The sequence below is a fragment of the Aphelocoma coerulescens genome, chromosome 8 (assembly GCF_041296385.1).
Source record: "Aphelocoma coerulescens isolate FSJ_1873_10779 chromosome 8, UR_Acoe_1.0, whole genome shotgun sequence".
Taxonomy (NCBI): Eukaryota; Metazoa; Chordata; class Aves; order Passeriformes; family Corvidae; genus Aphelocoma; species Aphelocoma coerulescens.
Window position 1 is genome coordinate 26,610,416 of NC_091022.1, and position 15,732 is coordinate 26,626,147.

Below are 15,732 nucleotides of genomic sequence, written 5' to 3' on the forward strand. Positions count from 1 at the left end.
TTCAGATCTTAGCTCTGTCTTTCCCATGTCCTCTGCTTGTTTCCTTCTTATTGACAGAGTATTTTCTTGGCCTTTTAATAAAAATCTCTAGCCTATGAACCAAGATTTTTGTTGACCCATGACTCTTTCCACTCTGCAGTTCTGACACTTCATGGAAATAGGAACCTTAATCTGTGTGCAGGCTCTGTTCTGGTTCTGTCCTTCTGCCTTTCTTCTACCACTCACTGCCATCATTTTCTAGTGGAGTTCCTCATAAGCTTTGCCTCTGAAAAAGGGCAATGCCAGACACCCATACAAGTTTGGCACATTTGCACCAAAACTATATATGTGGTACAGTATGGGCTCATTGTGATCCAAACTTACTGTGCCTTTGGTTGAAGCCTGACCAGTCAATAATCACTCTTGTTTCTTTTGGTTTGCCTTCAGCTTCTGCTCCGTTGTTCAGCATCCAATTTTTAGTTGCATTCTACTTTCATCTAAATTTCAGAAGTGCTGGGATATGGGATGATATGCAGGAGGGAAGATACATCTGCTGTAATGAAGCATGTGCCTCTTCTGTGACCTGCTGGCTCATGCTCTTGGAGTGTCTTTTCTCTTTGGTTCCAGACTGTGATTCTTTCTACCCTCTTCTAATTTCATCTTTTTTTATGAGTAATGTTATTAAGAGCGGCACGCTTCTAATATTTCATCTCCAGTCATGGTCTTTACATGTTTGAAATAAATAGGCTTTTGTATCTCCCTTTAGTCAAATTTCATCAAAGGATACCATATTTTAGTGTTTTAACCCTGGACACTTCAACACACTTCTAAGCTTGTATCTTAAGTCACTGTTGAGCCTTAGGTCTTATTTTAAAGCAGTGACTGCAGAAATTTGGCTTCAGTTTGTTGCCTTCCTCGTCTCTGGTATATGCATTCCTTGTTAGAGTTGTGTGGTCTTTACAGTTTTTTCTGTACTGCTTGTCCAGTGCTGCTGTATCCATTCTCCCCAGTGTGACATCCCCTATTAGGGATGAGAACGGCTTCCCACAGTGTATTGCATGCATCATGCATGTAATGCAGTGGCTTCTTTAATTGCAGAATTTTTTTCCACACTGCTGGTAACCATTTTTATGTGCTGTTACATCTTTCAGGTTTTTTTTTTTTTCTGGTTCTATTTGTTTTCACTTTTTCTTACTGAATCTTGTTTTCACTTAGTCCGTTTGTTTCTAATGTCTGCATTCTTGTGTTTAAGTCGTCTCTTCAGTATTGAATTTACTGTTCAGGATAGACAAGTCATGGCTGTTTCTTGTCCATTCATGCCTGTCCCCAGAACACTGGATTTTTATAGTACAGTCCCTGTTCTGTTCTGGGACAAAGCGGGGAGGAGTGCAGCCTTGCTCTTCTCGGAACAGCTGCTAATTCAGAGGCTGTGTGCTCCTTGAAGGAAGGGGGAGGAGAAGATGAAAAGAAGGGAAGCGAGAGATGTCAACTGAGGGGAGCAAAATCCAAATATTTGTTCAGAAATGGAACTCACTTGTCTTGTGTATGTCAGGAGCAGTAGCTTTTCAAAAGCTACTTAATCAGTTGCTTGCAGTAGTATGAACACACCCATGCTGAAAATCCAGTTTTGCATTTAAAGAAACTTGATAAAAGCAAGCAAACAAAAAAGAAAAAGGAGGATAATAAATTCTACAGAGCATGAAATGTGTGTGTTGTTTACAAGATATCTCTAGCCTAGCACAACTCTCAATGGGCCGATGATAAGGTTCCAGTCTGAGAGTGGCGGAGCTGCGGTTTTAACTCCCTGTTTTAGTGACTGTGTTACTCTGTCCAAGTTCACCCTGGAAATTGTGATGCCTTTCAGTTTCTCTTCTCCATAATAGGAAAAAAAGTGCTTTCCTCAGTGGTGGTTTTGAGGAAAGGTGTGTTTCAGAGATAAAACACTTCCATGTTATGGTAATGGGAACCACAGAAGACTCCAGCCAAGTCAGCAGCATCTGTCTCAAAACTGCCACTTAAGCTTTGCATGCAGATTAGTCTGTGTCCTCAAGCACAGCAGTGGCACAGCTGACCTGGTTGAACTCTGCAGTATGCAGGTAAGAGCAAAGCCTTGTTTCAGGTGAGATGCAGAACATCTGAAATGATAGAAGCCTTTAGGAGACTGTAAGGCACGATTTCTGAGGGAGGGTGTGTCTTATATTCCTGGTGTTGTAAAGTGTAAAATGGAGTACTTGCGTGGTTTTGAAAGTCTTCTTGAAGTTTGTGGGAGTAGGATTTTCAGAAGGATCTGGTGGCTCTGGGCAGCAGCAGGCTGTCAAAGCATGCTCCATCATGTTCTGTGTTCAGTGGATATATGGGGCCATTCTAAAGTGAAAGCAATTACTGTATCTGATTTTGAGAAATGGCAGTTACTGTCAATGGGTATTTTATTTACACAAGAACTGCTACTGCTTTGGCATCTCTGAAAATCAAGACATTAAATTACACTGTCTTGCATTAAGAGATTTGTCAAAACTACAGAAGAGGACAAAACTCATGTAATCTCTTCTGGCACTGCCTGGCAAAATCAAGCTTTTTGACTCAAAGTGCTGAATGAATGGTGTTTCTATCATAGGGAGCTTGCAGATGGGTTTGGGGAGTCTTGCTTTGATTTTGAGGTCACCATGTCCGGGTCCTGGTGGGTCCCTTCCAAAGACATGTGGAGGTCCAGGGCTTGCAGTTACCTCACCAGCACTAATCATTTGCTGTAGCTACATTTATAGGATTTGTTTCACATTTTGGGCAATGCTTCTTTTTATTCCCCTTTTATTTTTCTAGGCTTGTTGTCATGGTATCTGGCACTTCCCATTCAGATATTAAAATTGAGTGAGTGGTGTCTGTATGTCTGGTTCATTTTCCCTCTCTTATCCTCTCCCCGAGGGAGAGTTTTACGTGGGATGTAGCACGCTGTTTGCAAGGGCTTCCTTTGGGGGATTTTTTAATCATGTAGCAGCGTCTCTGTTGGAGAAGGCCTGGTGTAAAGAAGCCCCTTCCACTTGGGCTGAAGTTTATTAAATCCTGTGTGCGTAGGGTTCCCGTGGGACCTCATTGTGCAACGCGTGTCTCCCCTCGAGCTCCCCAAAAAAAGGCCTGTCTCCTGCATGAATGAGCTTTTATCTGAGTCTCTCTGGCATTAAGGCAGCGATAGGAATTTTCTCTGTGCAGATAACCTGATGGGGAGGGCCATTGCTATTTGGCTATCAGGGCTCTGATGCCTTGAGGGGAGAGAGCTTGCTTGAGGGATCTTGTCCCATCTGAGGAGCTTTGTGTCATTATGTAGCCTTTGCAGGTGCTCTGGCTGTGGAACTTTGAGGATTTTTTCCCAGAGGTTTGGGGTTAGCTTTACTTTTTTACTTTTTGTGAAACTATAAGCATGTTTCTTAGGAGGGGATCTGTTATGAGTGCATTTCACTGTTAGTCTGGAACCAGGCTTTCCTCTCCAGTAGTATTTAAAGAAGGATCTACTCAACTCTGATAATGCTGATGGCTGTTTTTAACCAAGGACAAGTCATGTTTCTTAATTGTAGGTGCACTGTAGCATCACACCATATCTGGGACTCTAGACTGGATTGCATTTAAATACAGCTGCCTTCTCCTAATGTGGAAGTGGGATCTTCTCAAAAGAACTAAGGGCACTTCAAGTGTAGTAATTTGATGGAAGGTCCCCAAACAAAGCTTGTACTCAAGTAACTTTCCTGCAAAAGGCAAAAACCAAGTGATTTATTTATTCTCTCTTGTCTAGTTTTTGCTTGAGAAAGATTGTGCACTTTTCCCCAAATTCTTGCAAAAGCAAGAGTTAGTAGGGGGAGAATGCTTCCTTACTATTCATGGACAACATGTATTAAATAAATCCTAGTTTGTACAAACATAAGGAGTCTGTATTGTAAATAAACTATGGACTAAATGGGTGCTGTGATAGAGCTGCACTAACACAGAACAAGTTACCCTTCATAGATGGGTTGCAGTGAATTGGGACTGTGACAGCCATAGCTTAATTGTTTGGTCCTAGGAGCACTGTGTGTAGAAGATGCCTCCCTCCTGATTTGCTTCTCCTGAGACTGCAGTGTGCATTGCTGGGGTGACAGCAGGTGATTCTCCTTGGGTAAAGAGGTGGAGGATGAATGAGACTGACATTATATGGTATAAAAAAGCATCAGACAAGGAGCAGGTTTTGAACTGGTCTCGTGATCAGATCTCATTTTCCCTTGATCTGAATTTTCTCTCGATAGCTTTACCTCCATTTTTAGGTGAACAGCTCTATTTGTTGATAACTGTTGCGGAAACAACAATAAAAAACCCTTGACCCTCTTTGTACGTTATGAATATATCTTCTCAAGGGTTTTATGTAACCTCCTCCAAAAGCCTCTACTTCATATGGCTTTTCATATGAGTTGCAGTCATTCCTTTTCATCCCAGGAATGTGTTTAAAACACTTCTGAAATGGTTTGAAGGCTCACAGGGGGGTGTTCTGAAATGGGCCTGCCAGCTGGAGCAGGGCTTGCCTTGAATGTCAGAAGTCTCTTTGGTTACTCTTTCTTAAAGGACAGAAAGCAATCTCCCTGCCAGCCATCTATAGGTGCTATTTATTACAAACATCTCAAGCTTGAGAAACACTGGGAAAAGTGGAAGAGCATGTGCAGGTTTGCATGGAAGAGCCGCAGGTGGACAGGAAGTTGTGCTGAGTTTTTGTGATAGAGAGAAGCTCACCCCATGACCAGTTTCTCCCCTAGATGTCACCGAGGTTTGAACAGGCAAAAATAGAGCTGGGGAGATCTGGAGAATTCGTGGTGAGCATTATTTATCTTTTGGTCCCAAAGGCAGAGTGACTGAAGGCTGTTACTGTCTGACGGCTCCTGCCTGGCTGATGCGAGATGAGCTGTCAGACGTGCCCTACTTCCAAAGGGAGGGATTGTGGCAGGGAAGCAGCGGCGCTCGCTGGCGCTCGTGTTACGGCTGTCAGGAGGGCAGCTTTAATGAGGTTTTACATTTGGGCAGGGGACAACAAAACCACAATTTAAGGCAGTTTGGATTGCTGCTGTCCTATTCTGTGCTTGTTCTCGTGAGTGACTGCTTATAGTAGGGACCATAGTGCTTTAATGTGATATTGCGTTCCGCAGTCATTTATTTCCAAATAAAAAGGATGTTTCTAACCATTTTTTTTTAATTTACCTGGTCACAGGTGGGCAACTGAAAGTTGCACTTACCTCTAAGTTGCTGTTTAGAATAGTTTTCTGTAACAGGAAGGCTTCAGACTTTACTGAGAAAGCAGTTTGCTTCTGCTTTGCTTGTGGCAATGGTTGTTCTTCATAGAACCAGCAGGAACAGTGTATTTGTAGAGCTTCAGAGTAGAAGAGATTATAGAGCACTTAAGGCATCTTGCTAAAACATTCCCTGGATTAATTTCTGCTTGAGCTAGAGCATAGTTTTCAGGAAAAAAAAAAAATCAAGCTTTTGGAATTTCCAGTGGTAGAAGAACTGACAAAATGGTTGGTAGGTACTTAAATGCATGTTACCTATAGTGTCAAAAACAGAGTAAATGGCTTCCACAGGAGAAGAGAATTCACTATATTGTTTCTAGTCTGGTTTCACTTGCCAAGCAGTCGGACTTGGGATACATAACTCCGTGGACAGACATTAGAGTAAGAAAAAAAAATTAATTTGTACTTCAGGTGAATACTAATGTAGTAGTGTTTGGGTTCAGCTTCAACTTTTTTTGATCAGGTAGGCAGATTGACCCCCTTATCTCAACTGAAGGAGGTCTTGTGCTGTAGTCAATTCTCATGGCACCATCACAAGGCATCAGTGTTTCACTTGGAGCATATGCACCCAGGAGCAGGCTCTTCCTCAGCAAAGCACAGGCAGATCAGAAGCAGCAATTTTTCTTTCCCTTTCTGATTGTGTGACTTTTATGGCAAGAATAATTCTAACTCTTTTGTCAATGTTGCAGGCTTGATGTGGCCTGTGTCAGTCTTTCATTTGAGCATTCCTAAAGTATGCCACAGTTAACTTGGTTTGTCAGGATGTAATCTTTGTGCTATCTAAATGTGTATATTTGTGGTTTACTGAGGATCTTAAGTTGCTTTATACCTTCCCTCTGTTCTTTGTACTTATCCTCTGTTCCTCCTGTCTTTCTACAGTCAATTTTCATGAGCAAGGAGTTTGGGTTTTTTCCACTTACCAGTGGAAATAAACAATTTAGGGCCAAGATCTGTTTCCTGAGATAGACCTGTAGGAAAGTGTCTTTCTGGTGACCTCCTGTTCACAATTCCCAGTTAGAAATCTGTTGGCTTTTTTAATCCATTTAATGTGTGCTATGTTAATTTGGTTTTAGTCAATTAATAAGCAGTACCAAATCAAGTCCTTTAGAGAAGACCAAGTATATCAGTGTTGATTTAATGGCATTCTTAAAATTTATAGGTCAAACTTGTAATCTCATCAAGGAGGTTGTCAGTTTAGTTTGACAGAATCTATTTTGCATAGACTTAATTTGATTGACATTGATTTTATTACCCCTCACTAATTCTTTATTATTAGAGTCTACCACTGAAGAGTCTGTAATTTTGCCTTGCTTGGCGTTAGACAGCTGGGCCTGTGCTTACTTGGGTCATCCAGTCTTCACTTTGAGTTTCAGTGCAAAAATTTTTTCCTCCAGGCTCCTGGAATTTGTTGATCACGAGAGAGCCATTAGCCCCTCTTTTTTGAGTCTGTTCTCTGCAAGTAATCCAGAGCATCTCATTTTAAACATACATAATTTTAGGAGCTCCTGTTTATCATTCACCTGGGTTGCTGTTTATACCTTCACATACTTCTTCAGGTGTACATGATGCCTGTTGTCTCTGTGCTGTTGCTGTTAGTATCTCCTGGTGAGTCAGGATGAGTGTTATGGGATGTCTTTTCTGTAACCTTAAAAAAAAAAAAATCTTTTGTTATTCCAACCTTTGGCCAGAGAGGTTTTACGCACTTTTTTTTCTGTTTTCTATAACATTTCTGTTCTAATTCACGGGTTTTTTTTCTATGTGTTTTCCCTTTACCTCTTAATATAAATGTGAAATTGGCCAAAGCAGACTGGCGTATAGAGGAATTAAAGGAAGGTATGGGTCTTTGACTCTGCCTTTTTCACAGTTACAGGGTTTTGGATGTAAATAATACAGGGTAAATTGATTTTTTTTTCCCATCTTCTTTCTCATGGCTTGTTTTAAGCATAATTTTCAGCTCTGAAATGGAACTTTCTAAAATGCAAAACATGTACATAACCAGCTTGGGCTTGGCTTTGCCTGCTCTTTTTTTCTTTTAATACTGTCAAGTCCTTGATAACTTCTAACCCTGTTACTGCTCACTTTTTAGACCTATTCCTTACCAGATTCTGGGAGGTCCACTATACATTTTCTGCTGCTAGATAAAACATTCAGAAAGAGCAGTGGGAATAGCAAGATAACAAGGTGTTGTTTTAGGATCATCTAGAAATATCGCTTGCCTGACCTACTGAATCACAGCATGTGATGAACTATTGGATTCCAAATCACAGAAAATATTTACTATTTACGGTGCTGTTCCTGGGAAGTGTAGCATGGGAATGAACTACAGTGTCTGTGTGGGATCCCACTGAGAGGTCCAGCTGCTTGCTTTGTGCTGCCAGATTGTGTCCAAAGAAGTGTTACCCTTTTGGAGTACATGCAATAAGAGCACATGATGAAGAAAATAGGGAAGTTCATACTGTTTACTGTATTCTGGAACAAATCCTTTTCCTTCTTTACCTGTAACAATTTTTAGTTCTTTTGTTATCTAGATGTTGTTTTGTCTGACAGAAGGTATATTGCTCTTGAGAGGAATTTGAAAATAATATTTTTAGCTCCGTGTGTAAATTTTTTGGGCTTCTTCACCGTAAATGTTTAGCACAGTAAAACTTTATGATGTTTGCCACAGTCATCATAAAGCTTTTCACAAATTAGTTTTTTGTCTGAGTTTTCTTTTCAGTTTTTTGAGACTGGGGTGTTTTGTGTCAGTCTTCAAACACATGATAATATATAGGGGGAGAGATGGTTGAAAATACAAAGTAACAAAACAAAATACGCCCCTGAAGTGGAAAGCTCTTAATTGGAAGGTTTTTCTCCCTTCAGCTTCACTGGTACAGTGAGGTCTGTGCCAGAAAGCAGCAGCAGGAATTTGCTGGTGGAAACAACTGCACCAAGATTTCAATGGGCTGTGAAGGGTGTGGAGTTTTTAAGATTAGAAGGGTATTCATTGAATTAACAAATTCTGTGCTCAGAATTGAATATTCAGCCTTTTTTGGTGAGAATATAGTACTGCTAATACAGCAATCTGTGGGATATGAATTCATAACCAATAGCTTCTGAGTAACAGGCCTGCAGTCCTGTTACAAGTTTTGTATATTTCTTGATGTTCAGGAATATATACACTAACAAGAAGAAAGTTTCTGCAGACCTGTTATTTGAAAGAAAAATGGTATGACAGTGTAATAGTTTTCATTAAGCCAAGTCCTGAATGCAGACAAGACCAGCCTTATTTATGTTGGAGAAAATATATTTATCCATTGCCAGTTGGTAGTGAGAATGAGAGATGATGATATCTAAATAACTTGAATGTTACTGGGGAGCTCAAAAAAAAAGGTTTTGTGTAATTGTGATCTCATTCTTTTCTTGTATTGCCATTTATTTCCCTTCCCTGCTGCTAGTGCTGTCTGTGGGTTTGCTGTCCATGGTCTCTCTTGTGCAAGTACTTACAGAAGTAAGAATGTTTCTATGGGAGATTGTTGAAAAACAGTGTATACATTGTAGAGGTTGGTCAGTCCATGTGTCTTGAGAATAGCAGTGGCTGGACGTGGAAGCCCAAGGTCAGATGTTTGGACATAAATCCCAAGGCCTCATGTCAGCTACTCCTGCTCTCTGTGTACCTCTGAAGTCCAGAGATGATTAAGAGGGAAAAGAATGGATACAAACACAGGTTATCCAAGCTCTGATCCTTGAGTCTTCTTCCCCCTATAAAAAGAGGTTTGTTTCCTAGAGAATGGCTTTCCTCTCACTAGGATTGTTTAGGATTAAATGTATTAAAGACTTGATATGTTCAGAGGCACAGGGGTTGGGGCTGTATAAAATACCTCAGGTGGACGAGCAGAGGAAGGCATGGCAGGGAAAGTATCTTTACACTATTTCTGCTCCAGGCTTTGTGCTTAGCTAGACTTCAGGTCTTTCTTGGTTTATGTCGTGTAACTTGGGTAAGAATATTTTTGAGATTAATTCAGCTCTCTAGGAAGACAGAGTATGTTTTTACACTTTTTTTCTGAAGTTAAATTGATGGGATGGAATTGCTCTCTGGCTGTATTGTATGTTAAAACAGTAATTTCTTATCCTTGCGCCTGCATGTGGGCATTTCAGGCATGAGCTGCAGTGTTTCCATGGATTTTTAAAGTCTTCCATTGCATAGTTAGCAGCTTTTAGGGCTTTGATCTGAATTCATAAGGCAGAAGCATTCCCTGTATTTGTGTTACAGCAAACGCTGTATTTTTGGTGGTGTCTGACTTTGAGAAACACACAGATGCTTTTTTGTAGTCCAGGAGACAAAGAAACAAAGCTTTGTGCTGGGAGGCAGGATCTGTGCCTCCAGGGGACATCAAGGCGCTTGGTGTGCAGCTGCCTTCCCAACCTCCCCTTCCTCCTGGTGAGCAGGAGCTGGGTCGCTGCTTGCTGCTCCTGTGGCTAGAAACCTCCACAAATGCTGTTCCTCTCCTTGGGAGGGATTTTCACATGTTTCCTTTCTCACTGCCTGTGAGCAGGAGCATCTTGATTCTCTGCACATCAGCGCCAAGGGACAGGGGTTTTTTTGGCTTGCTGTGCTCCAGATACATGGAAGGGTGTTTGAGAGGGAGCGTGGTTGGAATACAGGGCAGTTCACCTGCCTGGTTGGGCTCGCTGATTCTTGAAATGTCTTTATCTCTGTGGGTTTCTAAGATCATGTGCCTTAACACAAGGAAAAAAAAAAAAGCTGTGTTTTCCAAACATGCAAAATAAGTTCAGTAGGATGCTCGAAGGAAGGGATCTGGAAGCGGCTGTCTGTCACGTTGCATTAATAGAATTGGTGCTGCAAAGCTGCTACTTAGGAATTGGAAACAGATCCCTGTGGAGTGGGTTCTCTCAGCCCTCTGCAGCCCCACAGCCCTGGGAGTGTCCATGATCCTGTAGTGCCGACAGCACGGCCTGGCCTCTCCAGCCCCGTGTCACTTACCCCGATTATAAACTGTGTCTCTTTCTGCTGCAAACACACGCACGGATCTCGCTGGTGAAACAGAAGCTGTTGAAGTGCTTTTGGCTGCTGAAGTGGACTCCTGCCATCCCGTGCACAGCAGCAGTTGTTGCACTGTTTGGGTTTGCTGTCATCTCGACTGCTCGGAGGGGAGTTTTAATGCAGTCCCATGCCTAACTGCAATTTGGGCTGTCCCTTCTTCCTCCTATTTACTGGCTGCTCACTGAGCAGTAAAATGAGATGTAAAGGTGGCTTTGTGTTCCTCAGCTCCTTCAAGGTTAGTGTAAAAATGCAGTTTCCGAATTTTGGGGTTTAAATACTTCAAAGCTTGCTTATAAACAGTAGCAAAATTATAAGTTTGTTTATTTATTTTTAAGAGGTGGCCTCATTACTGGCAGGTCAGCCAGTTATATTTATTAGGAGCTCAGCACAAAACTGTTACACAATTGTGTTGCTGTCAAGCCTCATACATGCTTTTCAGTAAACTCCTGGGGAAGGCAGGGTGAGGGGTTGCCACCTCTCCTTCTTACAGAAGGATCTTCAGAGCAGCAATTTAAAGTTACGATGGCTCTCCCTGTATTAAGGAGATAAAGAAATGATGAAGAGCAGCATAGACACAGTAAGGGAAAGCAGGGATGAAATGAAAATCGTGCTCCCACTCTTGGAAGTTGTATTCCTGTGCTGAAAAATACTGAGTCCTTTTTTCTTTATTTCTTGTGTTTCAACAGGGCAGAGTTTAGGGTATGGATTCGTTAACTACATTGATCCAAAGGATGCAGAGAAAGCCATTAACACTTTAAATGGACTCAGACTCCAGACCAAAACCATAAAGGTAAGACAATATAAAATGCCTTTTGCTCAATTCAGGAAGGGGAGAAAGTAGTCGAAACTGTTTCTGGCAATTTCGTCACTATTTTATTTTCCATTGTAAGGGGGTTAACGAGCTCCTCCTTGGAACAGAGAGCAGACATGCAGAAGATTAAATCTCTCTTCTCTGAAATTGCTGCTATTGTTAAAGGGAGGGGAAAGTAACAGGAAGCTCCTTAAAGCACGACAGTGAGGCTTAAATGTAGAATAAAACAGCCAGAGTGATACCATTATCCATAAACAAGTGAAGTACGTTGATGGTGTATTCACAAGTTACATGTTTCCTTATGTTTTAATGGGAAATACTTTGACACAGAGTTCATTTAGTGACACTCCTGTCATTATCAGGTGTTGAAAGCATGTTTCTCACAAGTTAGAATATGTCATTCTGAAAAATAATTTTTTTCTCAATTTCCACATCCTTAATTTGATTTATTCTTTTAAAAGCTGGAGGCTTCCCACTGAAGTCTCTTATTTCATTGTTGTAATAGACCATTAGTTATTCAATGACCTTCTTTAGTGGTCTCACAAGAAAAGCAAGCTTCTACACTGTCACAGTTTCTGCTGCATGGCTGATAAAGCTGTTCTGAAACAGCTTACAGAAGATTTCCACATCCCAAATTCTGACAAATAATGCAGCTTAAGGGATGTGAATCAAAAAATTGAAGGGGAACAAACAGCAGATCAGATTCAAATTATCTGAAACTGCTTTGATCATGTTTTGAATGCTGGCTTTTGATTTGCACCATTTTCTTAATTTTTCTTCTGTAGTTAAATTTGTATTTCAAAGCTAAAAATGCTAAGAATATAAAAATAGAATTTTTACTGTAGTGAGTAGTGGTATAAGTAATGTCAGTGATGTTGTAACTTGCAAATGAGATAGTGTAGTGTGGTCAATACTGTAGTTTTGACATTCTTGCTAAAGATTGTGGTTTGGACAAAGTGGTGTACCCTGAAGCAAAAATATTTGTTGGATTCTGGTGTATTTCTAAGGATTGTTTCGGGCAGGTTTTTCCCCTGATCTGTTTGATCAGTGAGGAGCACAAGTGCTGAGCTGAGGGTTATGAAAGTGATGGAGTAGCTGCATGGTTTACATATAAAAGGCTGCTTCCAGACCTCCCTTAGACCATCCAGATTCCATCCCACAGATATGTATGTGGGCCATACATCAAAATGCTCACAGCATGGTTTTGTAGAGTTAATGGAAACACTTACAGGAAATATGGAAGGCAAGGCAGCAAAATCTACCATCTTATCAACTGCTGCAGGTGGAAATGCAGGCTTGGACTCAGCAGTTCCCACTTACAGTGAAAAGTTGCTCTCCAAATTGCTTTTAAAGGCACATTATCCAGGAAAAAAATATTTTGAAAATACTTACTAAAAACTCAGTAGAACTTGAAAAATCTAGATCAGTTTTTCATACAGCACATGTATATTTTGAACATTATTCAGCCTTAGCAAAGTAGTGCATTTCTTGTCCCTGAGTACCTCTGTTGCTTTGCCTCTGTTCTTTTTTGTGAACCAGAGCAATGCTATTGCATTAATAATATTTCAAGGTTACAGGAAACTTGTGCTATAAAAGACCTCCAGAAACTGCAACCCACACCAATTATTATACATTTCTCACATGTGAAATTAAACATTTATGCCTTTCTTTATCAGCTGTAGTAAGACTTTTTTTTTTTTTTGCATGGAACTTCCCATGCAAAATCTTTGTGGATTGTTTTTTAACTTGGTATAAATTTTAGAAATTCATTGATTTGTTTGGTTTGAGGTTTTCATGTTTATTAATAGCTTGTTAGAGTTGCATAGAAAAAAAGGACATTTTGGGGAGAGTTCTTGAAAGCTGTTACTATATCATAATAAGCAAAGAGATTGAGCTAATCTACATGCACAGGAGATGCATAAGTTCAGGGGGAAGCATAGGGTTTTTTCTTTTTTAAATAAAACTTGAGTTTATGCAGTTGCCTAAAACCAACCTAAGGGAGTCTTCTATCGCAGTACCCAAAGTTTTGGCCACAGGGACATCTAATCAGTAGTTTCCAACCCAATTTTGCATTGCAGAATTGCATGCGATTACCTCACCTTTACCCCCTTGGTTTTTTTCTAGTTTTAATTATGTGTTACTTCTGGAAATCCTGATAAATTAGGTCTGCTTCCCTTGTGCTGTGCAGTGGGGGGGTGGAGGTTTCCCAGTGTGCACACTGAGAGGGTAAATCAGGTGTGTTTAGAGCTGCCAATGGCATTTGTGTTGCTGGAGAATATCCCTGGTGTCCAAGGGGTTTGGAGGTGATGAGGAACCGTACTCGGCACTGCTGAACCTCCTCGCTTGCCAGTTTCCCCCACGTGCCACTTTCCAGCATCTCACTTCATTCTTTGTAAGGTTGAAGTATTTAAACTTGTGGAATTACTATATTTAATTATCAGACCTGATTACTTTAGCTACAGATGCCCTTTACACTTACTAAAAATGTGCTCTCTCAAGAGAACATCTAGAAAGGAATTTAGTGGCATGTAGTTTTGTAGGCTAAAAAATATTTAATGGAATAACATTGAGCTGGAAGAGTACTGAACAGTACTTTGTTCTGTTTTCTTCATGAATGTGGCTGAGATTTTTGCCCCAGAATGAATCTGTAAATATCTTATTGATGGATGGGCTGAACCTTGGCCTCTGCTTATGTATGTCGGTACAGCCCTGCAGGTAGAATTTCTCTGGCTGCCTTTTGGAAGCTGTTTTGGTGGAAAGAAAGTTAAAATGAATAATCTGTGAAAGCCCTTTTACAGTGGCAAATTACTTATGCTTGCCAAGGTCACTGTGGTCCTGCTGGCTGTGTCCCATCTGTATTGTGGGCTCTGCTGTTCTTGCACCTAGACTGAACATGAGGTGGCTCTGGGGAGTTGTATTTGCACTCATTTTTTGACTGCACAAGGCTTAATTCCTGTTTAAAAATAATATATATATTTTATGCATGTGGCCCCAAATGCTGTCCTTTTCACTTCTGTAATATTTTTGTGGCAGCTTAATGTTCTCTCTCTCCTGATGCCTTGCAAAACAGCCATGCAGTCGCAGGAGGAAGTGGCTTTATAGCAGGATCAGCAGAACAGCCAGGCACAGTCAGCTCTGATGTGTGGACTAAAATAACTGAAGAAATGTTTTTTTTATTCTGTCATTGTTATGATAAATAATCCCTTTTCACTCTAGCAGCTAAAATACTTATGTGCATTTTATTTAAGTCAATGATGCCCTTTCAAGTCAAAGTTGAGAGGTGACGATTTACAGAATATGTGTTTGGAAAAAGCATTGGAGGGAGTGTTGTGTTTGGTGGTAATAGGTTATACACATTTTGTTCCTCTTCAACTGATCATAGTGCATATTTTATTTATGCCATTTCATAGCAGCATCATCTTCTTGTGAGGGAGAAAAGCTTCACTTTATTTTTACAGCTAAAGCTTGACATAATTCTGCAAAACAGTTTAGAATGAGGGAAGAGACAGTGTGTTGAAATAAGTATATATTCCAGAAATTGAATCTATTTTTAGAAATTAAATTTACCCATCCATAAAAGCTTATGAAAGGTCACTGCTGCTGTTGAAGATTGCCTGGCAATTCAGTTGCATCAAATATCAGAAGGAAAATGAGATGTGTGATGCATGGGGTACAGATTGTTTAAACTGCTGCTTTGCCCTGAAAAAAGGACACCACCTGAAAGGATGCGAAGGAAGTGTTTTACAATTTACTTGGGGATTCAGGTGACCTGGCTTCATTGGAACAAGGGCAGAACAGTTTTGAAAGGAAGCTTGAAATCTAAAAAGAGCCAGTGACCCCCTGAAGTGCAGTCTTGTGCACCCCTCTCTTCCTTTTTCTCTGTTGCCTGAGAAATAGGTTTGCTTCTTCCTTGACTCACAGGAGCAGGTACACGCTGTGACACTGCTGGAGCAAAGGGAGATGTCTCCAGTGAGGGGAGAAGGAATCTGGGTTCTCTGAGCCCTTGAGAACCCCCAGTTTTTAAATCCATCAAATCTATCAGATGATAAAATACCAAATGGATAGGATGGTTCCTCTGTGCTCAGAGGCTTTTTCTAGTTATTTTAATTTTCAGTTAAATTGATTAAATAGCATGAAATTCTGTATTTCTGCTTTACTCTCCTGTTTCGATCAATAGGTCTGGATGGTCCTAGTTTAAATACAGCAGATAAGGCTGTGGGAGAAAGTAATCCTGCTTTTTCTGAAAATAAAGTAGTAATGTTACTGCTGAAAGATCTTCCTATTTATCTTGGTTTCTCTGGCATTTTTCAAAATGCCAGCTATTTCCACAGAACTCAGGCTCTAAATCTGTCTGTGTTAATTCTTGTAATTGTCCACAAAACTACAAACCATCCTGTCACTGTAGGGTAACCAAATAACAGCAGCCTCAGACTTCTCTGTCCTACAAAGTCATTTGTCAAAAAGATTGCCTTCCAGCCGTGCTCGGCGGAGGAGGTGGCACAGGAGGCATGGGGCAGGAGGAGGAATTGCAGCAGGGAGTGGTGGGGAAGAGACCTGCATCTCCTGTTCCCCATCCCAAACTGCTTGGGAGGCGTGGGGGGAGT

The 15,732-nt window shown here is 40.8% G+C and overlaps 1 protein-coding gene across 8 annotated transcripts in view; it reads left to right on the plus strand.

The window, feature by feature from the left end:
- ELAVL4 (ELAV like RNA binding protein 4) overlaps positions 1 to 15,732 on the plus strand; it is an 80,850-nt gene that overhangs the window by 50,548 nt on the left and 14,570 nt on the right. For all 8 annotated transcript variants that reach the window (XM_069023372.1, XM_069023376.1, XM_069023375.1 and 5 more), the window contains exon 3: positions 11,004 to 11,107. In XM_069023372.1, the coding sequence (XP_068879473.1) occupies positions 11,004 to 11,107 (104 nt within the window). The remainder of the gene's footprint in view (positions 1 to 11,003; positions 11,108 to 15,732) is intronic.